This window comes from Anarrhichthys ocellatus, unplaced genomic scaffold (assembly GCF_004355925.1).
Source record: "Anarrhichthys ocellatus isolate YVR2014 unplaced genomic scaffold, GSC_Weel_1.0 scaffold5, whole genome shotgun sequence".
NCBI classification, from domain to species: domain Eukaryota; kingdom Metazoa; phylum Chordata; class Actinopteri; order Perciformes; family Anarhichadidae; genus Anarrhichthys; species Anarrhichthys ocellatus.
The window spans coordinates 7134449-7160522 of NW_022280035.1; the positions used below are offsets into that span (position 1 = coordinate 7134449).

A 26074-nucleotide genomic window follows, 5' to 3' on the forward strand; every position below is an offset into this window, starting at 1 on the left:
TCATAAAACTACTGCTGCACACATGCTGTAGAATTACTCTGGAACTCTTGTAACACATTTTAGCCTGCAAGCTAAGGCTAACAAAGTTAGCTAGCTAACACTACTTTGGAAGGTCACAGTCACATACGCCATTTTCTATTTTTATAACATTATCTTCATCTTCAAGTTCACGTCTTTTGTCTTCATCAACAACCAAGATGGAAATACGTGCTATAGTGAGATTAGCTTCCAGTGTTTTGGTTAAGCTAGCTATCCACACAATGAAACTATCTACCCTCTTGATTGCTCTGCTAATGTTAAACATTTTTATCATATGCTCTATTTTGTCAGTTTTGGGGCTCCATATAAAAGAGTTCCTCACTGCAGAAATTGAAAATGTAATCTTATTACATTTTTTTTTTCTAGTTCTTCCAAATTTATGAAGATCAGAGATCAAAATATCCTCAAAACTGCTGTGTGGGTCCAAATGTCTATGGAGGAACTTCCTCACTTATTGCTAACTTTTTGTGTGTTCTCATGTTGATGACAGGCGGAGCTCCAGACATGGCTGCGATGACGGGAAGGAAGTTTTTGTCTGGAATGACGGGCTGCGTGAGGAACCTGGCACTGATGAACGCCCTGCCGGGACAGCAGCCTGCCCAGGCCATCGACCTGCAAACCCACGCAGCCCATGGCATCAACGTGCTGCAGTGCTCTTCATAGATCGCAGCACACACGGAAACACACACACCCACCAACACACACACACACACACACACACACAGAGACTATGGAGTGATGTCATACACACACATCAGACTCACACAGAGAGACTTGGTGCTTCGCTGCTACCAAAAAAATGCCAAGACGACACAACAAGATATGTTTCTCTGTGTGCAGTAAAACCAAAAAAGAGAGAAAAAAATGAAACGATATTAACAAGTCTTCTCTTCCTCAGTGTTGTATTCTCAATGAAGGACTATTAACACAGGAGAACCAGTACAGTTTACATACTTCCAGCAGTAGTTTTAGCCATGAAAAGAGTAAGAGTAAAACATATTAGGCCTTCTACGATGGGTCAGATCCTATGGAGATGGAGATTGTTTTTACAGCACTGAATTTTTATTTATATACATATGAATATATATATATTATATTTGTGGGGGGGAAAACATGCAAACTAACCATAACTGCTCTTCAACTTTCCTAGAGTTTATTCTGGGTTCTAATACTGTGTGTCCAGGGCTTTTTATAGGCCTAACTGTATTAATACTTGAAGATGTTTAGGCCTTCTTTCTTCACTTCTGTAGAGGAACTTTTTTTTTTTTTTTTTTTTTTTTGCGCACGCGAGCATGCAGTTACAGTCTTTTACAAATTGTTGCAAGATGAGCGCACATGGTCACATGCAGCTTCAGTACACAACTCAGGTCGTCCAATACAAATTAATAACCGCAAATGTTACATACTTCTGCTTTCACTCAGCTGATTTATTTTCCTCTTTGCAAGTCATTCACAGAGCTGTTGTGTCTTCTGTGTCTGCATTTATTCTTTTTCATGACAGAGAAAGAAACCGTGGTGCTACTGTCAGACATAAAGATACAGCACATAGTCAAATGGTTGCCTGTCTGTCACATGTACAGTCGAGCACTGTGGTTACTTGGGTTAAGAAATTCTACATCCAACAGTATACATTAGTGTCACATTTGTTGATATGCATGGCATTCAAAGTTGCTTTTATAAGAATATGCCATGATTTGTTGCCTCCACAGCCATATTTGATTGAGTAGATCTCAAAGCAGTTTTAAAGAGCTGAAAATAGGGTCATTTTTTTATGTGTGATTGTTGAAGATGTTGTTTTATGTGTAAGACTATCTGCCAGACAGGTAGATCTCACTAGAGAATGAGTGTGAATGCTAGGACTTTTGTTGGTTATGTATGCCTCAGCCCCTTCCATTTCTCACAGGTCACTCTACTTTAAGCCACAGTATGGAGTCAAGTATGTGTGTGTGTGTGTGTGTGTGTGTGTGTGTGCGCGCGCCTGTGTCATTATCCATATCCTCAGAAGGGTCAACCCAGAACTGCCTCAATATGTCACTTATTTTTCGGGTTAGGTAGCTTTAGCGACAATGCAGTAAGCTACAAAACTCTTGACGGCTCTGTGGTTTTCTCTGCAGAAGGAGATTCATCTGCAGCAAACAGCAGTAGGACACAGTTGGGATAGTGTTTGATGGTGTGTGTGTGGGAATGCAGTGGAAGCCTCCTGCAGGTGCTGTGACCAGTAGTGTAGCTCAGATAGAGCATGCTCGCCCCCCCCCCTTTAGTTTCAACCACACCACAATACCACAACGGCACCATCGCTTCGGGGTTTCACAAAACTTTTTTCTCATTTTGTAAGCTCAAAATATTTGTATTAATATCCTTTAAACAATTAAAATGAGCACTATCCTTTCTCTTAGAGTTGACTCATTTTTATTTATTTATTTTATGTTTTGTTTTTTTTTCTTCTCTTTTTCATCGCTTTTGGTTCAAGGCTTGATTCTGCTGTTTTTAGAGTAATCACATCTTGCTATTTCCTTTACTCTGGTTATTGTGTATTGCCTCCCACATCCCCTTGTTTTCCCCCTCATGTTTGAGTTTGAATACGGCCCCCCGGGAAGTTCTTCACAAATCCTCAATGAAGTTTCATGAAAGGTTAATATATAAAACCTTGAACTGCCTGCTCAAAAGGTTGGAAACAGGTCTTATTATTATTACTCAAATAAAAAAAAGTCTTAGCCTCCAAATGCAACAAATGGATTATTCATCTGCGCTGGAAATTGTCATCATGTTTGTTCAGATATGAACATGTGGATTGAATAGAGCCACGGTTGTGGTCCAGATTTAGGACACTGAAGCAGAGACTGATGGTGTGTGTGTGCCCCTTGTTGGGTGCCTTTTGTGTATCTGCTCTTAAACTGGATTTTCATATATATACACTGTACACTCTTGCCCAATGCAAAGTTGTCAAGAAACTTCCACTGCTTTTCGGTTGTTTTTTAAGCCTTTGCAAAATATGAACGGTGCACTTATAGTAATGATGGACATTTTTATTTTAAAATTTGTTTCACTTCTGAATGCCACGAAAAGAGGATAACTTGAATGAAAGTGTACCAGATGAAATATTGTCAATGTCAGGACGACCTGACTGCTCCATTTCCAATGTTTAAAAGACGCTCCCCTTGCCTTTGGTGTTTCTTAATTAAAAACAAAATTCATGTGCTATTTTTAATGTCGTGAGTTTTCTTTTTTGCGGGTCTTAATGGCTGTGTTGTCTGGTTTCTTTACATGGAGCACTTTTGCTTCAAATCGCTTTATTGTTCCCAAATAATCCATTGTACAGGTAACCGTTAAGGTTAGCCTTTCCCTGAGGAGAGGCCAATGACACCGCCCATTGAGAGAGTTGAGATCCAATGTTCCCGAGCAGAGGTTACACCCAAATCAGGTTTCTAACATAAACTTGTCCCCTGGGTACAGTACTCTCATTTTACAAAGTCTACTGCATTTATTTGTGAAATTGCATAAAGCGTCATGTAAAGTGGATGTGCTGGCAAAAGTTGGATAAAGAAAACACAACAAGGTAAAGTAGGTTGTTGATGCTGTTGGAGTACAATGTCGTAACAGTAATGAACTTTGTGAATATTCTGGATACAATCCTCTACATAAACGTGAGAATCCTTTGCCAGTCTGTGAGGATGACGAGACAGAGGTGGGTTTGGGGTGGCTCATCTTTCACACTCACGTTATGGTGGTTATGTAAGAGAATGTTACTTCAGTAAGACTCCATTTTCTATCCTAAATTATATTTGACACGGGGCCTCACAGATCTGACGTCCTTTAAAACCTGTATTTGTTTTGGTAAGACTCGTATCTTAAATGTATCATTGAGCCAAAAATAAATCCTCCCTCTCCTCGGTTGTCACAACTCCTTCCAGCTCCTCATATTCGTTCTGTTGTCTGCTGTTTTTCCTGCCTCCCTCCTGCCCTGCAGTCACCCGTTATCCCACAATTTCCATCAGCTAAAGCTTTCCTCTTTTCCTAATCAACCTGGCAGCATACTATATACCAGCCCATCTTCCCTTATTCTCTGCCAGATTGTGCTTTCCAGCATTTGTTCTGCCTGTCTGATTCTTGGATTGGTGATTTGCTGCCTCTCCCCTTCTCTAATAAGTTATCCTGGTCAATCTGCTCGCCTAGTTTTGACTCTCGCTATAGTTTTTTTGACTACAGTAAACATGAACTTTGATCTAAACTTGCCTCTCTTCTGGCTTTAAGCTTGTCTGTTTTCTGAGCCATTACAAAGGTTTACAAATTAAGTCCGAGTTATATTGTTTTTGAGCCGATTTATATTTCTTCAGAAAGGTTTGTGCAAATTCCTGTGAGATGGTACATCACAGGCACATGAATTTTTCACCAAAGATTGGAAGTTGTGTGCAAATGCCGTTCAACAAATATGACTCCACAGCCTGATCCAGGCGCTATAATTAAAGGCCAGCTTTGAAAAGTCCTTCGCTATAAGTCTGATTTAAATTAAACTTGGTACTCTATTTACTCTACAAATTTGCCTCAAGAACCACTAAAGTCCACCGGACTAGATATTTCCCCTGTTGTGGTAATTTATCAGTATGTTCTTATGTAACTTGCATCGCTTAGCTTAACCTATATAATCAAATCAAATATAACCTTTATAAGACAAATATAATCTATGTCTGACTTGCGTTTGTCTCAGCCTAATTTTACCCCAACATCCTTTGCGTAAAAGCAGAGACACCATCACCAGCCACGACCTGGCACCCGGTCATGACATCTTGGCCTCTTCTGAAAAGAATAAGTACGCCCCCGGGAGGAGGAAATGAGATAACGTGCAGCAGGAATGGCAGTTCAGCTTGTGTGAAGCATGTGTGCTCTGCAAAAACTCTGACCTCCGAACCATCCGTGGGGAAAGAGCTCTCGAGTGTCTGTCCAATAAAATACTTAAAGACATTTGAGAGTTCCTCGTCACGTTTATTTCTCACAGGACTAATTTCCACCTCACCCTCATTTTGATTTTTTTTCAGAACACATTTTTTTTGTTCATGGTGTTTGGAAGATATTGTCAGTTGTCAGTTTTAAGCCCATTAGTGGCATTGAGGAAACTTGTACATGACGCACTGAACCAGGATCACCTCGCTGACATTCAAAAGCTTAATTACAAGTACTAACTGTAAAGTCTCTAGTGTCTGGGACGCTGTGTCCTTCCAACAGTGATGCTAAAATTAATTCACCGCAGAAATAAGATCCCATCAGATTGCCACCAACATTTAGGACATAATTGAAAATAAACACAATTCCAACATAATACTGACACAGCACTTGAATCATTCTTTCTTCTTTAAGAAATTCAGTAAGCAGCCTAATATTATATTTCCGTCACAGTGAAGCCTTGTGGTCATTTTCCTGTCAGGAATCCATCACTTTCTAGGCTATGGGTGTGTTGTGTAACAGTGTCACGCAGATAGCAGTTATTCTACACTAATCCTGGTTACTTATCCTTTTCTTTCAGTGACATTTAACAGCAGGGCCTTGGGCCTTGCCGGCCTGGCCGACACCTCAATTGTTATCTGCAGTAACTCAATAGTCAAATTCAACTGGTGAGCTCTCGTCCTCACTATGCAGGTGCTGCCCAAAGGAAGACTCCAATGAGTGACAGTGAGACTAGGGTTGTAGTGGTATACCGGTATCACGGAATATACCTCGGTTACTAAAATTGACAGGTATCATACTTTGTGTTTTGCCTATCTACAGTATTGAAAAAACAGACATAAGTGTGTGTGTGTGTGTGTGTGTGTGTGTGTGTGTGTGTGAGAGAGTTAAAGGTACAGATGAGCAGTCTGCCTGCACTGTTGTGCACCTACAGTATATGTTCATTGGTAGTAATTGACCATGCTATAGTGCTGCTAACATCTACACTAAGCTTCAGTTACATAGAGTTACATGCTGATTTTTTTCTCAGGTTTATAATTATGTTTATTATAATAATTATATTCTCATTATTTTAAGGTTCATTGTAACTAATATTAATTGATATCAATATTAATATTTATGGTGATATTAGTGTCGATATTAAACTATTTTTTAATGATTAGAATAAGAAAAATAAGTATTAGTGTAATACTGTATACTGTGAGCTTTTCTGAGATGGTTATTGTGTGGTGAAAATTGCATAGTGTAACAAACCTAAGTGAGCCTTCAAGTTTTGTATCAGGAAATGGCAACAAGTTCAAGAAATCATTCATGTAAGTCAATATTTTTGCCAACATCCTCTTTAGTTCATAGGTTCTGTTCATTCTTTCAGCACATGCAGGACTTAATAGCCTTTGATATATTTATAATCATGGTTGTCAAGCTCACAGAGGAAGTTTATCATCATGTTGCTCTTTTTTTCTTTCTGAGCCTTTGGGACTGTAATTAAATCATCCAGCCCTCAAACCACGGAGTCTTGACTTTCTCCATATCATTGATTTAACCCAGCAGACTGCTGAACTGGAGGACCGAACATGTTAATCAAACACCCGTTGGTTATTAATCAGTTTAAGAAAAAAGAGTTTAAATCCTAAAGAAAATGTGAGAGTAAGTCTATGTTTTATGAAGACACTGGGTTTTTACTTAAAGTAGCATTCATTTTGAGTTGGACTTTCAACAGTATAATTTAAACAGAAGATGGGATTGTTTTTGTCTTTAAATTTAAAGAAAGGGTGATGTAGTATAATGGTACTATTTTATTGTAGTGCATAGTGTCGTGATCGTGTGTGTGATTAGTTCACCAGCCAGTCGGTGTAATGCTAATGTTTAGCTAAAACAGTTAGCCAACAATCTCCTTATTTTTTCACATGTCAGAAGCTTCATGAAAAGGGACAGGACAACCCATTTTAATGGACTGAAACACAGAGGTGGATGCAGTATACAGAATTCATATTTGTTCATGTCTGTCTTGTAACAATATTCACATGCCCATACGAACATTGAAACAGTTTAATTTTCAGACTAGCCAATAAGAGATACTTCCTTATGCGCTTCCAAAGTCCACAGCCAGTTAGTTAAATCAAGAGGGCTTTTTCCAAAGTTAAAGTCTGTTTAAGTATAAATATGTTTTGATAGCCAGTACACAGGACAAATGAACAGCAAGTAAGAGCTGTTTAAATATACATATATGAGCCTGAATATTGTTTTTCAACCGACCTGAAAACATTTGCATATCCTTTAACCCAGTAAAACTGACAGTCCGCCATGATTTGCTCAAAAATAAAGAATTAAAGTATATTCACTAATAATTAATAAATAAACAGATGATTTTAGCAATAGTAAAGAATGAGCAAACATATCACCTTATAACACTTACACTAATAACAGAGGCAGTCTTGCTGTGAATAATAGCTTTTGACATTTCAACTGAACGTGTTCGATTTACTTTGGGTAACTTAAAAGCTTTAAAAACACAAACAACAAATAAAACAGAAATAGGAGTTTTTGCTAATATATGAATGTATCTGATGCATTAATGCATTTAAATATGTCGCTGAAATTGAGGAGACAGAGAGACAATAGCACAGAACAAAAGAGCATTAAACAACAATACACTGATAAACCACATATAATGCTTATCATGGGGGGGACATACCTCTTGACTAAATATTACTTCATTATCTGTTAAAGTGAATACAGATGGATAATATTTATAATTCTGTCAAAAGTCAATATCTGAACGATGCTAATGATAGAGGGAAACTCCTTTAATCAGTTTTTCTGACATGACATTTTCAAGTTTTTGTAAATCCCATCAGTCAAACGTCACAAAGAGGTGGGAGAAGAAAGGGATTGAGGAGGAAACCTGAACTTCCTGAGAGGAGCAGCGTGTTGGTGATGCTTACTGCTCCATTACATATTACTGACTACTGAGGAGGAGCGCTCCTTGTAGGCTCATCCTCCATGGGCGGAGGATGTTGTACAGACACCATGAAGATCCCTGGGGATGATACCCTCGTCTTACAAATGCCTCGGACCTTCTTAGAACAGACTACTCTAAACATGAGAACATTATTGTGAAGGACATTTTATCTCCTCTTTAATGAAGAACTTAACTACATGTGGGATTTGTTGTATTATACCTCTTTAAGATTACCGGATAGAAAATCATGCTGGTCTTACAGGTGTTTTGATGTTGTGCAATTTGAACTGAAGTTGTGTATTTCATCACAGTGCATACTCGTGATCTCTTTGTTTTCCATTGTTATTTTAGAGCTTTGCAGTTTGGTGTCTTCTAGCATCAGGTAATGTAATAAATTATTGGTTCAATTATTATTATTTCATACACAATCAATGATCAGAAACAGAATGTATAACTGATCAAAGACTTCTTCTTCCTCCAGACCTTCAATTCTTTGCCACTGCATTGGAAAGTAAGCCCTCTGTTATTCTTTTTTTGTCTGAATCCATCAAGAAATGAAGCACTATTGCACATCAGAATGTCGAGCCTTATAACTTTGCTCTTCCACAGCCTGTAAGACAGCCTGGTTTGATGAGCGCAATGTTTCCAGTAACAGAGACTCAGAGCTCCTGGGTGACTTGAGAAGGAAGCACTGGACCAAGATCTGCTCCAATCCAGTGGACTTGGAGGCTCAGACGGTTTCTGGAGTTAAGTCACAGCACACCCGGAACACCTTCCACATGTAAAGTCTTCACTGTTACAGTACTGATTTCACATCAGATATTAACACTTGTATGTTCCTAATGCACAATGTGAGTTGTTGTAGTCCTAGCATCTACTCGTAGATTTTGGCTAATTTTAAAATGGTCTTCTATGTGATATTTGTATTGTGTTTTATTGTAATTTATTTTAACAGTATCTTACCGTATTGAATAAAATTATGTGATAGTAGAATAACTGGGTTTTATGGTAATTCTACAGTATTTACCAGCATGTTTCCTTATATTTACAAAGGGTAATAAAATCTGCTACTTTTGCAATTAATTAATTACATTAGCCCAAGAGTACGAACATTTATAGAGAGGTGTATTTCCACCACTTCACAGAAACAACTGTATTACGCTGATAAATTAGTTATCTGCCGCTATGGTTAAATTACGGCATTAATTAACTGTGAATTTACATGCGAAGGATGAAGATTTAGCAATTAATATAATTTGATACCTTACATGAGGAGATGTGTGGTCGAATGAATGCAAGTGGAAATATACCATAAAGGTGCTTACTCTAGAGTTGGTCGACTTGTAGAGGATCAATACACACTTCTGCACTTTTTTTTTAGTTGTTTAAACGTAAACCAAGTGTAACATTAGGATGGGATGGTTGTGTTTTGCAGTTACAGTGCATCAGAGGGCCTCGTATGCCTTAACTCGGAACAGAAAGGGAGACAGTGCTACGATTACAAGGTCATGTTCACCTGCACGGGACAGTTCTGCTCAGGTACGTGGTTAAATTGAACATGATACGACCTTAACTTAAAGGGACAGTGTGTAGGATTTGTTGGCATTTAGCGGTGTGAATACCTCCCTCTCCTAGACTGCGGTAACCTGAGCCACTGAGTGCAAAACCGTGGTAAAGATGTTTGTCTCGCTCAGACGCCATCCTAACCACAATAACACTTCTTGAGGAGCAACGGAGGTCAAACGGCTGCTGACTCTACCACAGTTTACTTTGCGGCTCACGTTACCACAGTTTCACATTTGTGTTGGAGAACTACAGTGGCCTTCAGGTTACATAAAAATGCAAAAGGCCCTCTCTAGAGCCAGTGTTTGGTTTGTCCGTTCTGGGCTACTGTAGAAACATGGTGGTGCAACACCATGTTTCACCATGCAGCGGAGCAAGAAGTGTGAAGATTACAAAGTCAGATTTACATGTCCAAACGAGTTCTGTCAAGGTACGTGTCCTCTTTTGCTTTAGTCTGAACATACGGAAGTGAAAGTCATTTGTTTTCTTATTCAATTCAATTCAATTATTATCATAACTATTTTCACAAAGACATTCACAAAGACATGCAGGTCCAATTGATTTAAAACTCTAAAGATCTCCTATGTGAATGTGAGCACCCTGTAACAGACAACCTGATCATAGTGTATCCCATGTCTTGCCCAGTGCATGCTGGGATAGACCTTTCAGTGTGTACAATGTGTTTCCTGTGTAGCAATGTTTTTCTGCATCGTCACTGTTTAAATAAATAAAAAATAACCTTCCTTATCTCCGAATTAAATATAAATTTGTGGTGAAAAAGTTTTCAATTCCAAGCTCTCTCAAAAAAAAAGCTAAAAAGAAAATTGACCATACACTTCCTTCTTTATAATATTCACAGTCCTTAACAAAACACACTCTTGTTTTCGCTGTAATCAAGTTTTAATGTCAAATTTCCACTCAGTGTCAGAGCAGTGTCGAACACAGTGGCTGAGCAGTGATGACCCGTCAGAGGAGGGTGATGTGGAGTCCATATTTCAGCTACTGAACACTTTCCCTGATCAAGTCTGTGTGAACCCAATCAGTATTGAGGCCAGGTCAACAAGTGGAATATCTGCTGAACACACTGGAGACACCTACCTCTCGTAAGCACGTTTTTAATCAATCATACAGGTTCGTGGCTTTAATTCAGTGCCTCATCGGGCTTTCATAATGAGTCTTTTATCTTGCTTGTATTTATATTCCAGCTACGATGCTACTTTTTGGATTTGCATGCATCAATGAAAAGCAGAGCGGTAAACAATGTAAGGATTATGAGGTGATGCTGACCTGTCCCTCAGATTTCTGTCAGGGTAAGTTTTCATGTTGATGTTGACTTTATCCTGTCAAGCTGTTGAGTTTTGCGAAACAAGGAAAATGTAGATTACAGCAAGGCCTTAATATACATATACAGTATATGAGCCTTATCGGTGTGTATAGTGATGAAAAAGAAATGTCACAACCTGTCAAACCAAATTAAAATCTCAGAATATGCCTCTGACTGTTCAATGTTTTTCACGGGTTGGCAGGTTGCAGGACACGCTGGTTCAACATGGACAAGCCCACACAGCGAGGGGACTATGAGGCCCTCCTCAAACTGCAGATGTTACATCTCCGTCAGGTCTGCTCCAAGCCTGTGGCCATTGAAGCCATGACAGTGTCCGGTGTCCCTGCACACAAGACCGGAGACGTCTTTCAGATGTGAGTTGTGTTGATGGATAAACAAAAACTTGCATAATAGTGATTTAGATGGTACATCTGCCAAAAGCAGTGCTGCATGGATTCTAGCCTACTGTAGAGATTAATAACACCAAACAATAGCAAGCCCAGCCCTGCTACATTGTTATGAGTTTCAGTGTTAAAGGAATAGCTTACATTTATGGGAAAAATGTAACTTGCTTGTTCACAGTCAGGTGGGAATGTTGATGCAACTCTAATGTCTGCAAGGTAAATATGAATTTAAAGTCATCAGGCATTTAGCTTAGCTTAGCTTAGCATAAAGACTGGCAGCATGGGGAACAGTCAGCCAGTATTATTTTGAGTCTCAATTTATAAGTACCTATAAGTATTTATAAGTCTCGATGCAATTTGCTGGTTTGTTTTAAAGTCTGTAATCTCTTTTATGTGAATTTCTTTATGTTTTTATATTGTTTTTCACTTTTTGCTGTTTTGTTTTTAAGCTGGTTATGTGTAATTTTTTTTATATGGTGAAACGTTTATGTGACCATCTTTTCAAGGACCCCATTTTAAAATAGATTCAAAATCCCAATGGGATTGTCCTGGTTTAAAAAAGGTTTATGCTAAAAAGCAAATAGCCAGGGGTAGTCTCTGCTGGTTGCCTGTAGCCTCAAAATAATTACAGCAAGTTGCCAAGATTAAGTCAGACACATAACCCTCTGTAAACCACACCGCATTGTTTTTTTTTGTTATTTTACTATTATTTTATTATTTGTAATAAGTGAGCTTTACAGGTGGTTGGCAGATGTTGTAACCTTAAGACAGAGCCAGTCGTTATGCTTAGATAAGCTAGCGTGCTGCTGGAGGTAGCTTTGTATTTACCGTACAGACATGGAAGTGGTATTTCACAAAATGTCGAACTATATACTCCTGGGTGATGAGTCAACTGAGATTCATGTGTAAAATTGATGGATTGCCTTTTTGAAATAGTTTTCTTACTGTTTGTTTTGCAGATATGACGCCATCTTGGCTTTGCCTGTGTGAATGCTGAGCAGCCTGGGGGAAAACACTGTCAAGACTACAAGGTCCGCCTTACATGCCCGCTGGCTTTCTGCGCAGTGTGACTTATCAGTGCAAAGCTTTTTAGGAAATGAACTGTTGGTGCATTATGTGTAATGACTGATAAGCCAATATGTTATGTCATCAACCTACATCATATTAAATATTTGTTTCTGTACATTGTGTGTACTCTTTATTTAGTAAGACAATTGAGCCTTATTCTAAATAACCTAGTGTCTCCACAAGGGTTTGAAGAAGAGAGCAAACACTCACATCCTCCTGTAGCACAGTATTCTGCTGGCACAAGAAACACAAGGATGAAGGATACATTCACTTTCTGTTGAAGGGTACACCCACTAGTCAAATACAAGCTCATTTACACAGGTGTGTCCACTCATGTAACTTTCCCTGGAAGCACTTTAATTATACAGTTCTTAGATTGACATTCAGCAACTCATCAAAGGTTAATATGTCAGTATGCAAATAAATACCCACTCACCTGATTGAGCGGTCACTCCCACTTGGTATGTTGTGCTAGAGCTGTTTAATGAGAGTCATGTCATGTCAAGTTCTCTCCAACGGACCATTCTTTTTATATTAATGGCAGCTCATGGAGCCTCTCAATGGCCCAATCGCAGTGTCCCCCCTAAAGCCTTGAACCCTGATAAATGGTTGAGTGTGAGAGACTGTAAGGGCTTGAGATGGTGTAAATATCAATGGGACAGCACTTTGCAGCAACATATCACGTTTCCATGACGAGGTCATAAAATGTTATGTACAATGGTGGGTATTTATTTTATACTTTTTACTCTCTGATTTGAAGGCTTTTCCCTCACGAGACCAGAATTAATTGTCAAAAAATCTATTTACTTGTTTTTGTCGTAACAGCTTCAATGCCAAAATGAAATGTTTGATGAATAAATCGGTGAGATATAGTCTCTGCTTGCATTCCTCTGCTTTCATGTGTTTTTATGTACCGACTTTAATCCTTAGAGGACAACACAGTCTTACGGCAATTTGTGAAATAGTCACGAAATGTAATTGTCTCGTGTTCAGGGACATGAATTGCCCGTTCTTTCCGTGGGTTAGGGTTAGGGTTAGATCCACTACCATAAATCCACTTGGGTCTCCTGGTTGACAGTCCTCTCACTCTGGTGAGATTTAGTGGCCTAAAAACAAGGGAACTTCAGCCTAAAATATGACGACCAGAAAGGTAACTCTGTATACTAATTCTCAAATATTAGCAAATTTGACTTTTAAAATACAAATCTAAATACGTATATCGTTGCTCTCTATGAATATTGTAAATCTATTTATGCTCTGCTTGTACCGATTTCTACCAATATTTACACATGCAAATTGCCCTCTGAGTACTTCCTGGAACTATCCGAAGTCTACGTGAATCACTTGAAAATCAAGCATTTTGAGCATTTTGAACTAAGAATTATGTAACTTGATGCAAAAAAGTCTAATAAGGGTCAAATCATTTTCCAAAAACATGCTCTACCAAAAAAAGCTAGTAATTAAAATAGACGGAAGTGATGCTAATGAATGATAAGATAATGAATTTACAATTTGTATGTAATAAGAAAAACCTTATGAACATTCACTGTTGTTAATATCATATATTTAATGTTATTCCATTACATATTCGATGAAGAACATACATTATTCAGTATGATTTCTCATTATTTCTAAGATGTTTTCAAAGTAGCCTACTGTAAACTTGTTAAATATGTAGAAAAATACTTCTAAATACTGGTAATACTACTAATTCCGTGGTAGCAAATTGACACACGTTGCTATAATACTAACATATTACTAATAACATGTTGTATTTTACCTTTAAGTGCCATTTCAACCCTTTAATAAAGGTCTATATAAAATAACTGAGGTCTGTTTAAAAATAAAACATTGATTGTTGTTATTTTTGCCCAAAGCAAATAAAAAATGCAAAGTTTTGTTTTTGTAATTGTTGTTTTCTTAGTTAGAACATTATCCCTCATCCTACCATCATATACAAAGACTATCTGACTGGGGTCCTTGGGGACCCCAAGAATATACTAAGAAACAACCATCATAGCAAAATGTTAACTTATTTGTTCTCAAAACACGATCAGTTATGAAAATAATGTCATCTGAAGAACAATAAAACAGATTGTTGTTATTTTTGGACAGTTACAGTCAAAGCATAAGCATTTTGTGTTTAATGAAAATACACAGAGCACATGAGGAAATCTGTGTCTTTTTTAAAAGCTCTGATTAAAACAGAAACAGAAAACAATGACATCTAGGCATTCGAACATTGATTGTCATGAAAAATAGAAATTACATAATAAAGCACCCATATAACAAAAAGTATACCTCTGGGGTCTGCTGGGTGAGGCTTGGTGAGGGTTAAAGGATTAAGCATTGAGTATTGTAACACTCTCACAAGGGGATAGTCTGTTAATAATCTATGATAGCTCAGTAGTTAATGAGGTAACTCGTATGTGAAGGTTTGCCATTCCACTTCCTGGTCACCAGAACTGGGTCAACAAAATATAGGTCAACAGTTTGACTCTCAAAGAGAAGTGGACAACTGCCAGAATTACAAGTCAAGATAACAGAAGCGTATTTGAGGCAACAACAACCTTGCTTTAGACTTGACTTGACTTGCACCAAATATATATTTCACATATGTGTGCATTGGTTTGTTTGTTCATACTTCGTCATGTGAAGCAATAAGAGCAGCAGGAAAACACATTCCACTCATTTGTGCTTACCGACCACAGCTTTGTTGGTGCAGAAGTGCAGTGTCATTTGTTAGGTATTCATTAACCTGCAAAAATGTTGTGGAAATACTAACTTCTTAAAAACATTTCAAAATGCAATATTGAGAATAGTGTAAGCTAATAACATCATGTATTTATTTATGTGGCTTTATTGTGTTATTGTACCCTATTAAATAGCCGAATAGTAATAGCAGTAGCCCACAAATTCTAGAGAAATAGAAGTTTGCTTTATTTCTTTATTGCAGCTTTTGTTTTTTTATCGCATCAAAAATGAAAGATGTATTCTAAAAATACATCTGACTGTAAAATCAGAACATTTGTGAACAGGTGTTACACCCCAACTAGGTTAAAAATGGTGTTAAGCGAACAACCAGCAGGTTTGAGGACTGCTGGGGGTGTGACACCAGCCGCTAGCTGGATTGTCATAAAAGAAACTAGCGGCAATAGGAGCGTCATTTCCGGTGGAATATTACAGCGGATTTACCCTTGGTCTTTAAAAGGACGCGCTGAATTAGAGGCTGTGAAGCTGAAAGGTAAACGGCCTATGTTGTGCACACTGTAGTCGGCGTAGGCACTCAACATACCAAAGAGAGTTAAGGGACAAAGAGATCAACCACGTGATAAAGAAAAGGAAAGACAAGCTCCCCCACGGCACGCGTGTTTAGACGTCTCCGTCATTGGATTTGTCTATATTTTGTAATCTTTGGAGGCCCTTTCAGGTAAGATGAGACCATCCGCATGTGTATGTGTTACCTGCATCTCCATTATCAATGGAGAATAGATTTTTTTTTTTAGCAAAATACAGCCTGATTTGACGAGTCGGACCGTTAGATTGTGACGCAGTTGCGAGCTATCGCCAACCTCTTCATGCTAAGCTGTTTGACTGCTCTAAATATCTTCATCATCAACCATTGTTTATTCAGGGGGAATTGACTGAGCATTAAGGTGTGTTTTTTTTTTTTTTTTTTTTTTTTTTTTTTTTTTAAATTTATACTGAAAGGCCCTGAAACCACATCTGTGCGATTTTAAACGAAAACGATTCAATCATGTCATGCGCACTGTACAACAACCATATAATCTAGCAAACGCGTGAAATGGTCGATCAGCTGTCTCATGGTGATACCTCTTTGTAATTTGGTGCGAACAAAAGAAAAAATCTCCCAGCTCAGTGAGGGTCTGAGGAGTTTCAAGGGTTAAAAAAAGGTGTGTGATGACAAATGGAGTTTCACAGTAAACGTGCGGCGAAGTCACCTGTTGCTTTAGGTCTTTTGATTGTTAGATTTTCTAGCTGGTGACGTTTTGTTTTTTTGCGCAGAGGGCCCCCCGCTGAGCGGCTGTAAACCAGCAAGTGGTTTCAGTAGCAGAATCACATATTGAGAAGCGTAAAAGAACACCCATGGGTGCATTTTCTGGCATACAGCCATTTATTTATTTGGGTTTTTGCCCTCATACTTTCAACAAATGAGAAGAACAGATAGACAAGCGAGGCAGCAGCGGTTGTCGTTGCGCACATTTTAATTTAACGCATTTAAGAATTATTCAGCCATAAAATAAGTCATGGAGTGCAAAAGAATACAGATTTACAACCGGTAACGGTATAGCTAAATCTGTATATGGATCCAAAACTGACAACCTAACATCTTTTCATGGACTTTCTATGGCATGACCTTGTTTTTATTTGTTATTTTCAGATAGTCCAAATGTATCCGTCATGCTCAATCTATGGTTGAATGTCATAATGCTAATATAAGTACCACCTTTTTTTAAATTGTTTATTTTACAGCTGTGAACCAGAGACAATCATGATCCTGCTGTCTCCCTCTTCTGGTAGGTACTTGTTTCTTAAATTTCACCTCAACAGGTGGATTATTATTTACATGTGTGCCAGATGGCAGGCCTACCTGTAGGTCTGCTTGGATCTAATTAGGCAGGAAAACAACCGCTGAGCAAGTTTTAAAGAAGCTTGAACCGAAATCAATTGAAGACAAAACCAACAACATAGAACACATATAGCATAAAGGAGACATGAGGAAGTGATATGCAATTATAATAAAGTATGTGGATGTAGACATCAACACCATCATTACAGTACAAACACATTCATGTACACTGCACAGTAGTCCACACAGCTTGAGGGTAGTTTATCGTGATGTAATGTTTTATTGTTGATATTCACTCGTTTAAGTATATACTGTGAATTCATATTACAGAATCACAAACCACACCCATTAGAATGTATAGGAATACGTGTTGAATGGTGTATAGGATTTAGAACCAATTTTATTGCCTTTTCTCCTCGACTATATGCCATAAACACAAAACACAGTTGACTCAGGGAAAATGTAAATAGTTTATATTGTTCAGTTAGCTCCTGTCAGATTATCCCTGTTCTGAATTGTTTTCCTTTGTTTTTCGTTTAGTCTTGGTAGTTGTTACCAGTTACTGTAACGTAGCAGAGCATTACATAACAAGGGCCTTCCCATCATGCTTTGCAGTCATTAGGCAGCAATCCAGAAATGGAGACCTGCTTGAAAATTACAGTGTCTCTGGCTTTATGCTTTTTTTATTTTTTTTTTTATTTGTGACCAAGACGGTGTCTTAAAGTGGGTAGTGCACAACTTGACAGTGAGATCTGCAACCTCACTGGCTTTGCACATTGGGGCTGCACGTGTGCTTCCCTAATTGTATTTACTGTGACTAAAGTTAATGAACCTGACTATTCCATTAGCAAACTGCATTAACTAATGTGTTTGTTTACCCATGAACAGTTTTCAGATAACAATCCAAATGCCAGGTTGTGAATTGTTTTAAAAATCCAAAATGAGAAGTAGAAAGCATGCTGTCAAGTAAAAGTGTAAGTTATTGTTGGCTTTTGCTGTGTCTCATACGCTGTTTTCTTTCAGATGAAGAATGTCTTGAACTCGCCTGGCTTTGGAATCACAGGAAGTTCAGGGTGAAAAACACAAGGGTTGCTACTGCAACATTTTAAAAAAATCTCAAAATTTTGCAGGTCATTTATCTGTGCACTACTTGGACAGTACTATGACTTGAGAGAAAGCGTTCAGCTCACAAGAGCGGAGGCAGACAGGAAACACTGATTTCTTTGTTGTACTTCATTAAAAAACATCACAGCTTTGTGGGGGGAGGAAGAAGTTTTTGGCTGGCAGTGTCAGCAGTCATTCCATCTTACTGACTAAGTTGCAGCGTTATTGGCTTTCGCCTTCCAAAACAACTATGTTTGTCAAGTAATTACACATTTTACTAACTGCACTTTAAACAAACTTAATTCATCTATTGAAATTGGCTTTACACCCCCATGAAGCTATAGGTATTTTGATATAGATACTGTATGTTATGTCAACAAGTAAACAAGGAGAGGTTGTAGATCTATCTTTATACCATGATCCCAATTAAAGACTTAGCTACAGTAGTATTAATAGATTTGACTAGTGAGCTATGGGAGTGCTGCTGCCATGTCCTTGTCTCAGGCCGCCATGTTTTATCAGGATAATAGATCTCACGTCTGGTATGTGTCTATGGAGTAGGTCAATCTCACTTTAGCCAATGTGGTAGTCCCCTAACTGTTTATAACTTGTTTACCACACCAGTATTCGTGTGTATTTGACCCCTGATATGATTACAGTTGAGCACTAACACTCCACATGCATCCTGTTCAGACATGTATCCTTTTGATGTTTATCCTTTGCAAAATATGATCATATCCATTGATATTGAAGTTTACTGCATGCTGCTTTTTAAAAATGTTATAATAATGTTTATTGCATAGATATAACTGATCATGTAATACGTAGATGATGAGACACTGTAATGTTGCATGCTATAGGCTGCGAATGAACGAATGTACAGTAACAAATGCATTTTAGTAATCTGAAAGTGGATGAATGTATCGTATGGTCGGTCTTCGTCCAATAAACATACGTCTTGGTAAGTGATGCTTTTTTTACATCAGACAGGGGAATCGCTTTTAAAGCAATATTTTGTTTTAAAAACAGTTAAAGAAACACGCACACATTTTATAATATCTTGCCATATGTATTCATAGTGTACAAAATATTGTTTAAATTATAATCAATATAAATTAATTATTCATCTATGACTGGTAAAGCATTAAGAATACTTTCAGAATTTTTACACATTTTTCCTTTCACTTGAACTGAAGTTTGACTCCAACTGGGATATAATTATTAAACTATCCCCCATGTTAGACACCTTCATCAAAAGGCCAGCTGGTATGCTCCCCCAATGATAGTAGGGATTTAGCTTGTAGCTTTAGCAGGGCAGGGGTTATTGACATTACACAGACAACTACTAACTGCTGCTGTTGTGTGGTCTAAGGTCTCTTCCAGTGTACCAACAAGCTCTTTCTGAGTGATGAAGCCACGGGACTCCAGATCAAGGAGTTTGCACGTAAAAATGCAGCTAATGCTCTGTCAGTTGCTAACATGGTCATGGGCATTACCTCCATTCTCAGCAGTCTAAACGGGTGAGTTTACATTGTTAGATTTTATTATCTGAAGCATTAAGTCAGGGGTGAACCAAACGCTATAGCTTGGTCGGACTCATTGTAACCAAAAAAAGACAAAACATAAATGTTAATACAAATTGAGGATTTGGCCAGGGGGTTTTTAAAACCACATTTGAGTTATTACGGTGGCAAAAAATAGAACGGCATTTCACAAAACAGAAAACAAAGCAATGTGTCACAAAACTACCACAATTTAAAAAAAATAAATAAATAAATAAAAAAAAAAATACATTTCTCAAACAGATCAGAGTATAAAATAACTTTGCCAACAGAAAAAAAAAAAAAAAATAATAAGATGTGTTTTATGAAGTATTGTGTTTTCTGTTTTGTTTATATTGTAGCCCCTCAGGGCCACAGTAATTACTAAAAGTTGACTTTGAACCCCCTTGGAAAATCCTTCTATTTTCATTAAAAGCGTGGTTTTGTTTTTGTTCAGGCACCATCATGCTGCATGCTGGCTGGTTCTGATTGGCTACCTTCTGGATTTGGCAGATGGAGCGGTTGCCAGGCGACTCGGTGCCTGCTCTGCGCTGGGTAAGTGGAGTGTTGTCGTCGGGAGCTGTTACCAAAGATAAACCTTGACTCAGGTGTTGGCAGGGCTCGCTGCTCAGTCCTTTGTCTGGACTTTATAATCAGGCCGCTCAAAGTCATAAACGACAGGGACCAGCTGAAGGAAACACCGCCATTGAATACTCTGGATAGTCTTACAAAGTAGCCAATAGAAGAATCGTACATATTTAATGGGATGTAACTTGAGCTTTATCAAATGGCGTGCTTTTTAGCTTTTCCTATATTTCTAAGGACTCCACAAATTATACAATTTCAGTTTTTTTTTTTTTTTTTATTGAGTGTCAATGGCACCCAATGAAAATACACAGAACATAAGATGTGGCTTGTTTTCAAAAGATCACACCGCTATAGTAAACAAAGAGGCACAAATCGATATTTTAAAAGCTTCTAGTGTGAAAGTTCACATTTTCTCCGAACCCCAAAATAGCTCCCACGTGCATCACATCGTTGGCTGCACATTTCAGGGGGCTTTGTGTCCCGACGGGGTTTTTCTGCATGACTTTGCAGGTGGATGTTGTTGTGTCTCCCCCCCCCCATGTATTTTGTCAAATGAACAATCACTTTCTGATTAAGCAGCCTAATTCCACAGGATCACGCTCCGATTGTCTTTTTTAATCCCGCTGCTTTGGCTCCTCTGCATATCTGAAATTGCTAAAATTGTTGACCCTGGACTGTGGAATTCCACCTCTGTCATTGAGCCGGGGCCTGAATCACCTCATCTGCTGAAAACATGCACTGTGCTCCTGGGGGGATAAAGAGACGAGGCAGTGGAGAATGTTGTTTACTGAATGGTTGCCCGTTGGGCGGACTCTGAAATTTCCACTTGGAGATTTTCTCACATACACAGCCCACTGTCGGTAACATTATCAGTGACCATACCGGGAGAGATGATAACATATCTAAACTTTGATAGGATGTAAACTCATGACTAAATTACTGTCTGATTTAAAGAAGTGTAATAATACAACAGTTGGCGCTCACTAGTAGCTCTTCTAATGTCAGTTATTCGAATTACATTTCAGTCCAATACAATTATTGTCTCCTTGTGAACTTCCCAGAGCCATGTTTGTTATTCGCTTTTTTCTTTTTTCATGTTCAGGTGCAAAGCTTGATGATTATGCTGACTTCACGACCTTTGGGATCGCCACTTCATTGCTCCTAAGGACATCTGACCTGCTGGACAACATCCTATGCGTGTGTTACGTCTTGTCAGTGTTCACCCGCCTGTGTTTCTTTACAAGCGGTAAGTTCCAAAATGTAGAGTTACTGTACTCTATGCTGTTTTTATTATTCAAAGGACCTACTGGAAATGTGTTCTTTGTTTGGCCCCTATAGGGATCCCGTTCATGTATCGCGGCCTGCCCTGCATCTACTCCTCGGCCATCCTGGCCAGTGCCTCTCTGCTGTCTGGGGGAAACCTGGCCCTGCTGCGGGTCATTGCGGTGGCCATGATCCTCTTCATGATCAGCCAGAACTTCTACCCCCATGACAGAGTGCTAGAGTCCCAGGCCTGGAAGAAAGCAGTCTACGCTGGAGGTAAAGCCATTAAATAAAAAAACAAATCCAGTATGATTCACATTTCTCTTGGACAAGAGCTAAGAGTAATGACTGCGTAGGATTCATATTAGAAATGCTTCATCAAATTAGAGATCAGGTACAACATTTAGCATCTGCATGTAGTAGCGACATCTAGCCATGGAGATAGTTTCGGTAATCAAGGCTTTTTTTCCTGCTAATACATGCTGCTTTGTCAATTTGTCAGTGTTTTTACTCTTATCTCACTACACTTCTATTTTTTTTTTTTTTTTTAATTTAATTTTTTTTTTTTTTTTTTTGTTATTTCCAGGAGTTGTCATGCTGTTCTGCTCATCATTCCCCCCTGCATGTGTGTACTATCTGCTCTGGTCAGTCTCCTACATTTTGTTCCCAACATCCCTTTGGAGCAGTAAAGTGTAAAATGGGTGCTGGCTTTGTCCAAAACTCCCATGTAGGTTTGCTTCTATGACCCATCTGGGTGAACTGAGGCTTCCAGACTGCTGCTGCTCCCTACTGCCATGGAGGATCCAAGCTGAAACATGCTCATGTTCCACAGGCGAACACTCGCTCTATTTGACCTTTTTTTATTTTGATGCGACACCTCTAAAACAGAGCCCAGATTCAAGAGAGTTAGAGTGAGGGATGAGAAGTGCATTTTAATGTTCCTAAAGTAAGGATAAGCCTTCATGCTGTCTTATGTTTGTGCTGCATTTTCACTGAATCCAGGGGTCAGATGGCTTGTTCCACAAATTTTCATCAGGTTCATCTCCCGTGTAATCTCCCTAAATCAATATTAATCCAATCTTTCATCAATGTTGTGAACACGCAGTAGCAGCGCACATCATTTTCTCACAGGATGAGATAAAAAGAAAACAAAAATAATTTCACATTTTTAATAGATTTCTGCTTCTAATTTGGTTTTTAAAATGTTTAATTGTGTAATCACACAGGATCATAACTCTTATTATGATGTGTGTTGAGCATAGCTTAATGAGTAACTGCTCGAGTGCTACAGTATGTAGGTAAAGCCTAATCAATCGTATACAAGATTTCTCAGCAACATTTTTACCAGATTCAAATTCCATGTCCTTTCTGCTTTATAACACGGTAATAAAGCACTGTCACTAATTTTGTGTTAACTGTTGATGTTTTTATCAGGATTGAGGTCACTTCACTTTCACAGCATTCAGGCCATGATGTGGGTTTCCTCGTAATCAACTTTTCCATTTTGTAGGGGTCTAAAATCCAGTGACTTACAGTGAGGAAATTTCTAACGTAATGGTGCAGTCATTCCTAATAATAGATTTGCTGTTTGTTTTCAAAATGCTTCCATATTGCTTTTATGTGTCGTTTTATCTGGTCATTGTATGTGTTTGCCTCCGTTTTAGGAGGCATTGAGGTTTAAATAATAAATCCACAATGGATCACGCCCTATGGTAGTCGTTGAGTGGAGGTGGAGTCAGGAATACAACGTGTGTGTGTGTGTGGATGCATACATAGCACCGCAGCAGCAGTTTTCTGCCTTGTGATTCAATGTGAATTTTCCCTTAAAGAGCAACAACACACAGGCTGCCCTCGCTGCAAGTTCTGCCTCCACCTTTAAATGTGTCGTAACATTGTACTACATGACCACTTCTAGTAGTGGAGCAGCATTGATGAGTAAAATCCACAAGGAAGGAGAGTTGGAGTGTGTTGTTAATCTTTAACTTAGCCAGTATTCTGTCTGAGGGACATCACTTTTTTCGTAGAGCCTGTTTCACAATGTGTAATTGTGCCTCCTTCCATTGCGTGTGTGACAAATGCTGAAATTATACAGTATACCCATATTTAATTTTGGACTCCACACCTTCTGAAAAACGGTCATCTTTGAGCAAGTAATCTGAGATTTCAAAATAAAAGGTATGACATCACCCACAGTTTAAGTTCAGTGGATTTAATGATAGCTTTAATGATTTTAATCCTCTTATAAACAATATCAGAACCCGGAAGACATGAACTTTTGCATTAATTTTGTTTTAAAACTATTAGGGAGATTTATTTAGATAACTCATAAAATGCTAAAGCTGTGAGCTATCTAGCTTTTAAACTTAACGTTTTCTGAGGGAAATCTAAAACGGACTTTCCTAAATCAAGAAAATTAAACACAAACGGCCATGTGTTCTGGTTCTGGTATTGATCTGAACCCACTGGTGGTTCTTGACCTGGTTACAATAACCAATGTTGTGAAAATAATCTAAAGTGCATAATATGTCTGGGGCTATGGCTGTTTTCTATCCCAATAAAGGTAATTTAATATCCTCCATAACAATACAGTATATCGCGATAAAGTGTGTTTTCTGGTAATTCAAAAAAATAGTCTGCATGAAATATCCACATGGTAATGCCTATTTTTGTCTACTTCTGTGTCAATTAAATACTTGACAAATGAAGAATACTCAGTATTTTCCAATTGAATTAAGAACTTTAGTGCAAAATCTTCTGAGAAATTTTAGTTACTATGTGCTTGTTATCAATTTAGACAATATAGTCGTGTATCATGATATCTCGATAAATGTGTTAATGATGATTTGATTGCATTGAAAGACAATAAATTATATTGAATAATTGCCCAGCCCTATACTCTGAACGGAACACAAATCTACTCTGGTACATTCTGCTTTCCTGTGTGAGTGTTTTGGTTTTGAAACTGTGAAGCCACAGTAATGTACGCATGCCAAGAGCATTACAAATACAACAATTGTACTTTGCCCAATGAATAAAGAAAAGATCTTAACGTGTGTTTTTTTTGTCTCTACATTTTGACAATAAGGAGTTCATAATGAAATGACTTGCTTTCAATGTCATGAGTTCATCAAATCATTAATGTTTGACGAGAACTGTATATAAAACATATATAATGCCTAAGGTGGACATTCAACACATGGATGTTACATTGGAGTCCTACAGATCGTCACAGTTGATATGTTGCTTCCTAGGTGTTGCTGCATTTGGTAGCACATGAGCCTACGAGAGCAGTCCTGCCTTTCTGCTGTACTCAAAAATGTCTTCAGCAGCCGCCATACAGTATGCTGTGAGCACTCCCAACAGCTTTACGACGGCCGACAATGCAGGTCGGTCCGTGAAACTCCACATCCAACAGTACTTCATAAGATCATAAAAGCATAGAAAATGAATTTAAGACAGCTCTGTGTTAAAGGAATAGTTTGACATTTTTTGGAAATGCCCTTAAGTCGCTTGCTTGCTGAAAGTCATGACAATATACCATTCTCATGTCTGTCTGTAATAGGGCCAGTGTGTAGGATTTAGGCTGATTTATTAGCAGAAATGTAATATAATATTCATAACTAAGTTTTCATTAGTGTTTAATCACCTAAAAAAGCTAATATTTGTTGTGTTTTCTCAGCTTAGATTGACCAACATAAGGAGAGGGGGTCCTCTACACATGTTTCTACAGTAGCCCAGAAAGGACAAGCAAAACCCTGGCTGTAGCTGGCTTGGACAGGGAGGGACGAGCAGATTGGTATTAAATGGGTTGCAATCTGCAACCTCTAGAGATGATGCCAATAAATCCAACACACTGGACCTTTAAGTTTGACTTAACACAAAGATTGACAGCCTGGTTTTCTGCTCGAGGATAACAAAATACGCCCAACTGCACCTTGCAAGTTTTTACACTTTGGTTTTAAATGGAAACCAACAGCAGAGGAGTCTCTGTCTCTCTTCTTCAGCAGAGCTTTACAAATGGGGCCATGACGACCCGTCTGCCAAAACTCTAGTCCCTTAAAGAACAGACTCTTTGGGAATTTCCCAGGGATACAAATCTGCCTGGACCTTTGGAGTGCTTACACATACTGCAGTCAGAGATACACTCTGCTGGCCTGTTGAAAAACACAACAGTAACTGCAGGTTTATTGTGAACCAATGATATAGTAGCACCTGGTGTTGTTCTCAGGCACTTGTGAAAAATAACTTTTATACAGAGGATATACAGTTATTGCAACTTATACCATTTGTAAAATGTGCTGAGGAGCTAGGTCTTCTTTGTTTGTTCTTGTGGAATTAAAAAAAAATCAAGCAAGGGATGAAGTATAATAGCTACAGTTTTCCTACCTGACACCTGATGCTACAACGATCGAGCAAATACACATTCCCAGCCTTATAGTATAAAATCTAACCGCAGCAGCAAGTTTACAAATCCCAATAACAAGGTTGTTTATCAGCTGCTTTTAGAAAACGGGCTCAGCTTTGTCTGTGAGGGCGCTGACCGAAGGGGCGAGTCTGAAAGTTGACTAAATGCAAATCATTGACAAATGCCCAGAAGTGACAACATTAACAGGTGTTGTGGTAACACCTACGCCTGCCTCAACAGTTGACTGATTAAACTGTAATGTGCACACAAAAGGGATGTATTCA

General features: G+C 38.4%; 2 protein-coding genes and 1 long non-coding RNA gene across 16 annotated transcripts in view; all 3 read left to right on the top strand.

The window, feature by feature from the left end:
* hspg2 (heparan sulfate proteoglycan 2) overlaps positions 1 to 3240 on the top strand; it is an 84821-nt gene extending 81581 nt beyond the window's left edge. For all 11 annotated transcript variants that reach the window (XM_031845846.1, XM_031845849.1, XM_031845851.1 and 8 more), the window contains one exon: positions 530 to 3240. In XM_031845846.1, coding sequence (XP_031701706.1) covers positions 530 to 702 — 173 coding nt within the window. In that variant the 3' untranslated portion in view covers positions 703 to 3240. The remainder of the gene's footprint in view (positions 1 to 529) is intronic.
* Positions 3241 to 9876: 6636 nt separating this feature from the next.
* On the top strand, positions 9877 to 11069 carry LOC116381959 (uncharacterized). The gene is made up of 4 exons (XR_004212696.1): positions 9877 to 9932; positions 10425 to 10605; positions 10708 to 10812; positions 11029 to 11069. It is a non-coding gene; the product is annotated as an uncharacterized LOC116381959 (long non-coding RNA).
* A 4391-nt stretch (positions 11070 to 15460) lies between these two features.
* Positions 15461 to 24434, top strand: tmem269 (transmembrane protein 269). Of its 4 annotated transcripts, XM_031844827.1 has the most exons (8): positions 15465 to 15728; positions 16793 to 16836; positions 17913 to 17962; positions 19366 to 19513; positions 19992 to 20089; positions 21225 to 21368; positions 21461 to 21661; positions 21972 to 24434. In XM_031844827.1, the coding sequence occupies exons 4-8, from the start codon at positions 19473 to 19475 to the stop codon at positions 22079 to 22081; spliced, it is 594 nt and encodes a 197-aa protein (XP_031700687.1). In that variant the 5' UTR covers positions 15465 to 15728; positions 16793 to 16836; positions 17913 to 17962; positions 19366 to 19472; the 3' UTR covers positions 22082 to 24434. The 4 variants fall into 4 exon arrangements, with proteins under 4 accessions (XP_031700685.1, XP_031700684.1, XP_031700687.1 ...); XM_031844825.1 differs by lacking the exon at positions 17913 to 17962 and having other exon boundaries at positions 15461 to 15728; positions 22117 to 24434; XM_031844824.1 differs by lacking the exon at positions 17913 to 17962 and having other exon boundaries at positions 15463 to 15728.
* Positions 24435 to 26074: the final 1640 nt, after the last annotated feature.

Coding starts and splice junctions, on each gene's coding strand:
- tmem269 (XM_031844824.1), top strand. CDS start 16,812: ATGATCCTGCTGTCTCCCTCTTCTG. Junction 16,837..19,365: donor CCTGCTGTCTCCCTCTTCTG/GTAGGTACTTGT, acceptor GTGTGGTCTAAG/GTCTCTTCCAGTGTACCAAC. Junction 21,369..21,460: donor CCTGTGTTTCTTTACAAGCG/GTAAGTTCCAAA, acceptor TGGCCCCTATAG/GGATCCCGTTCATGTATCGC.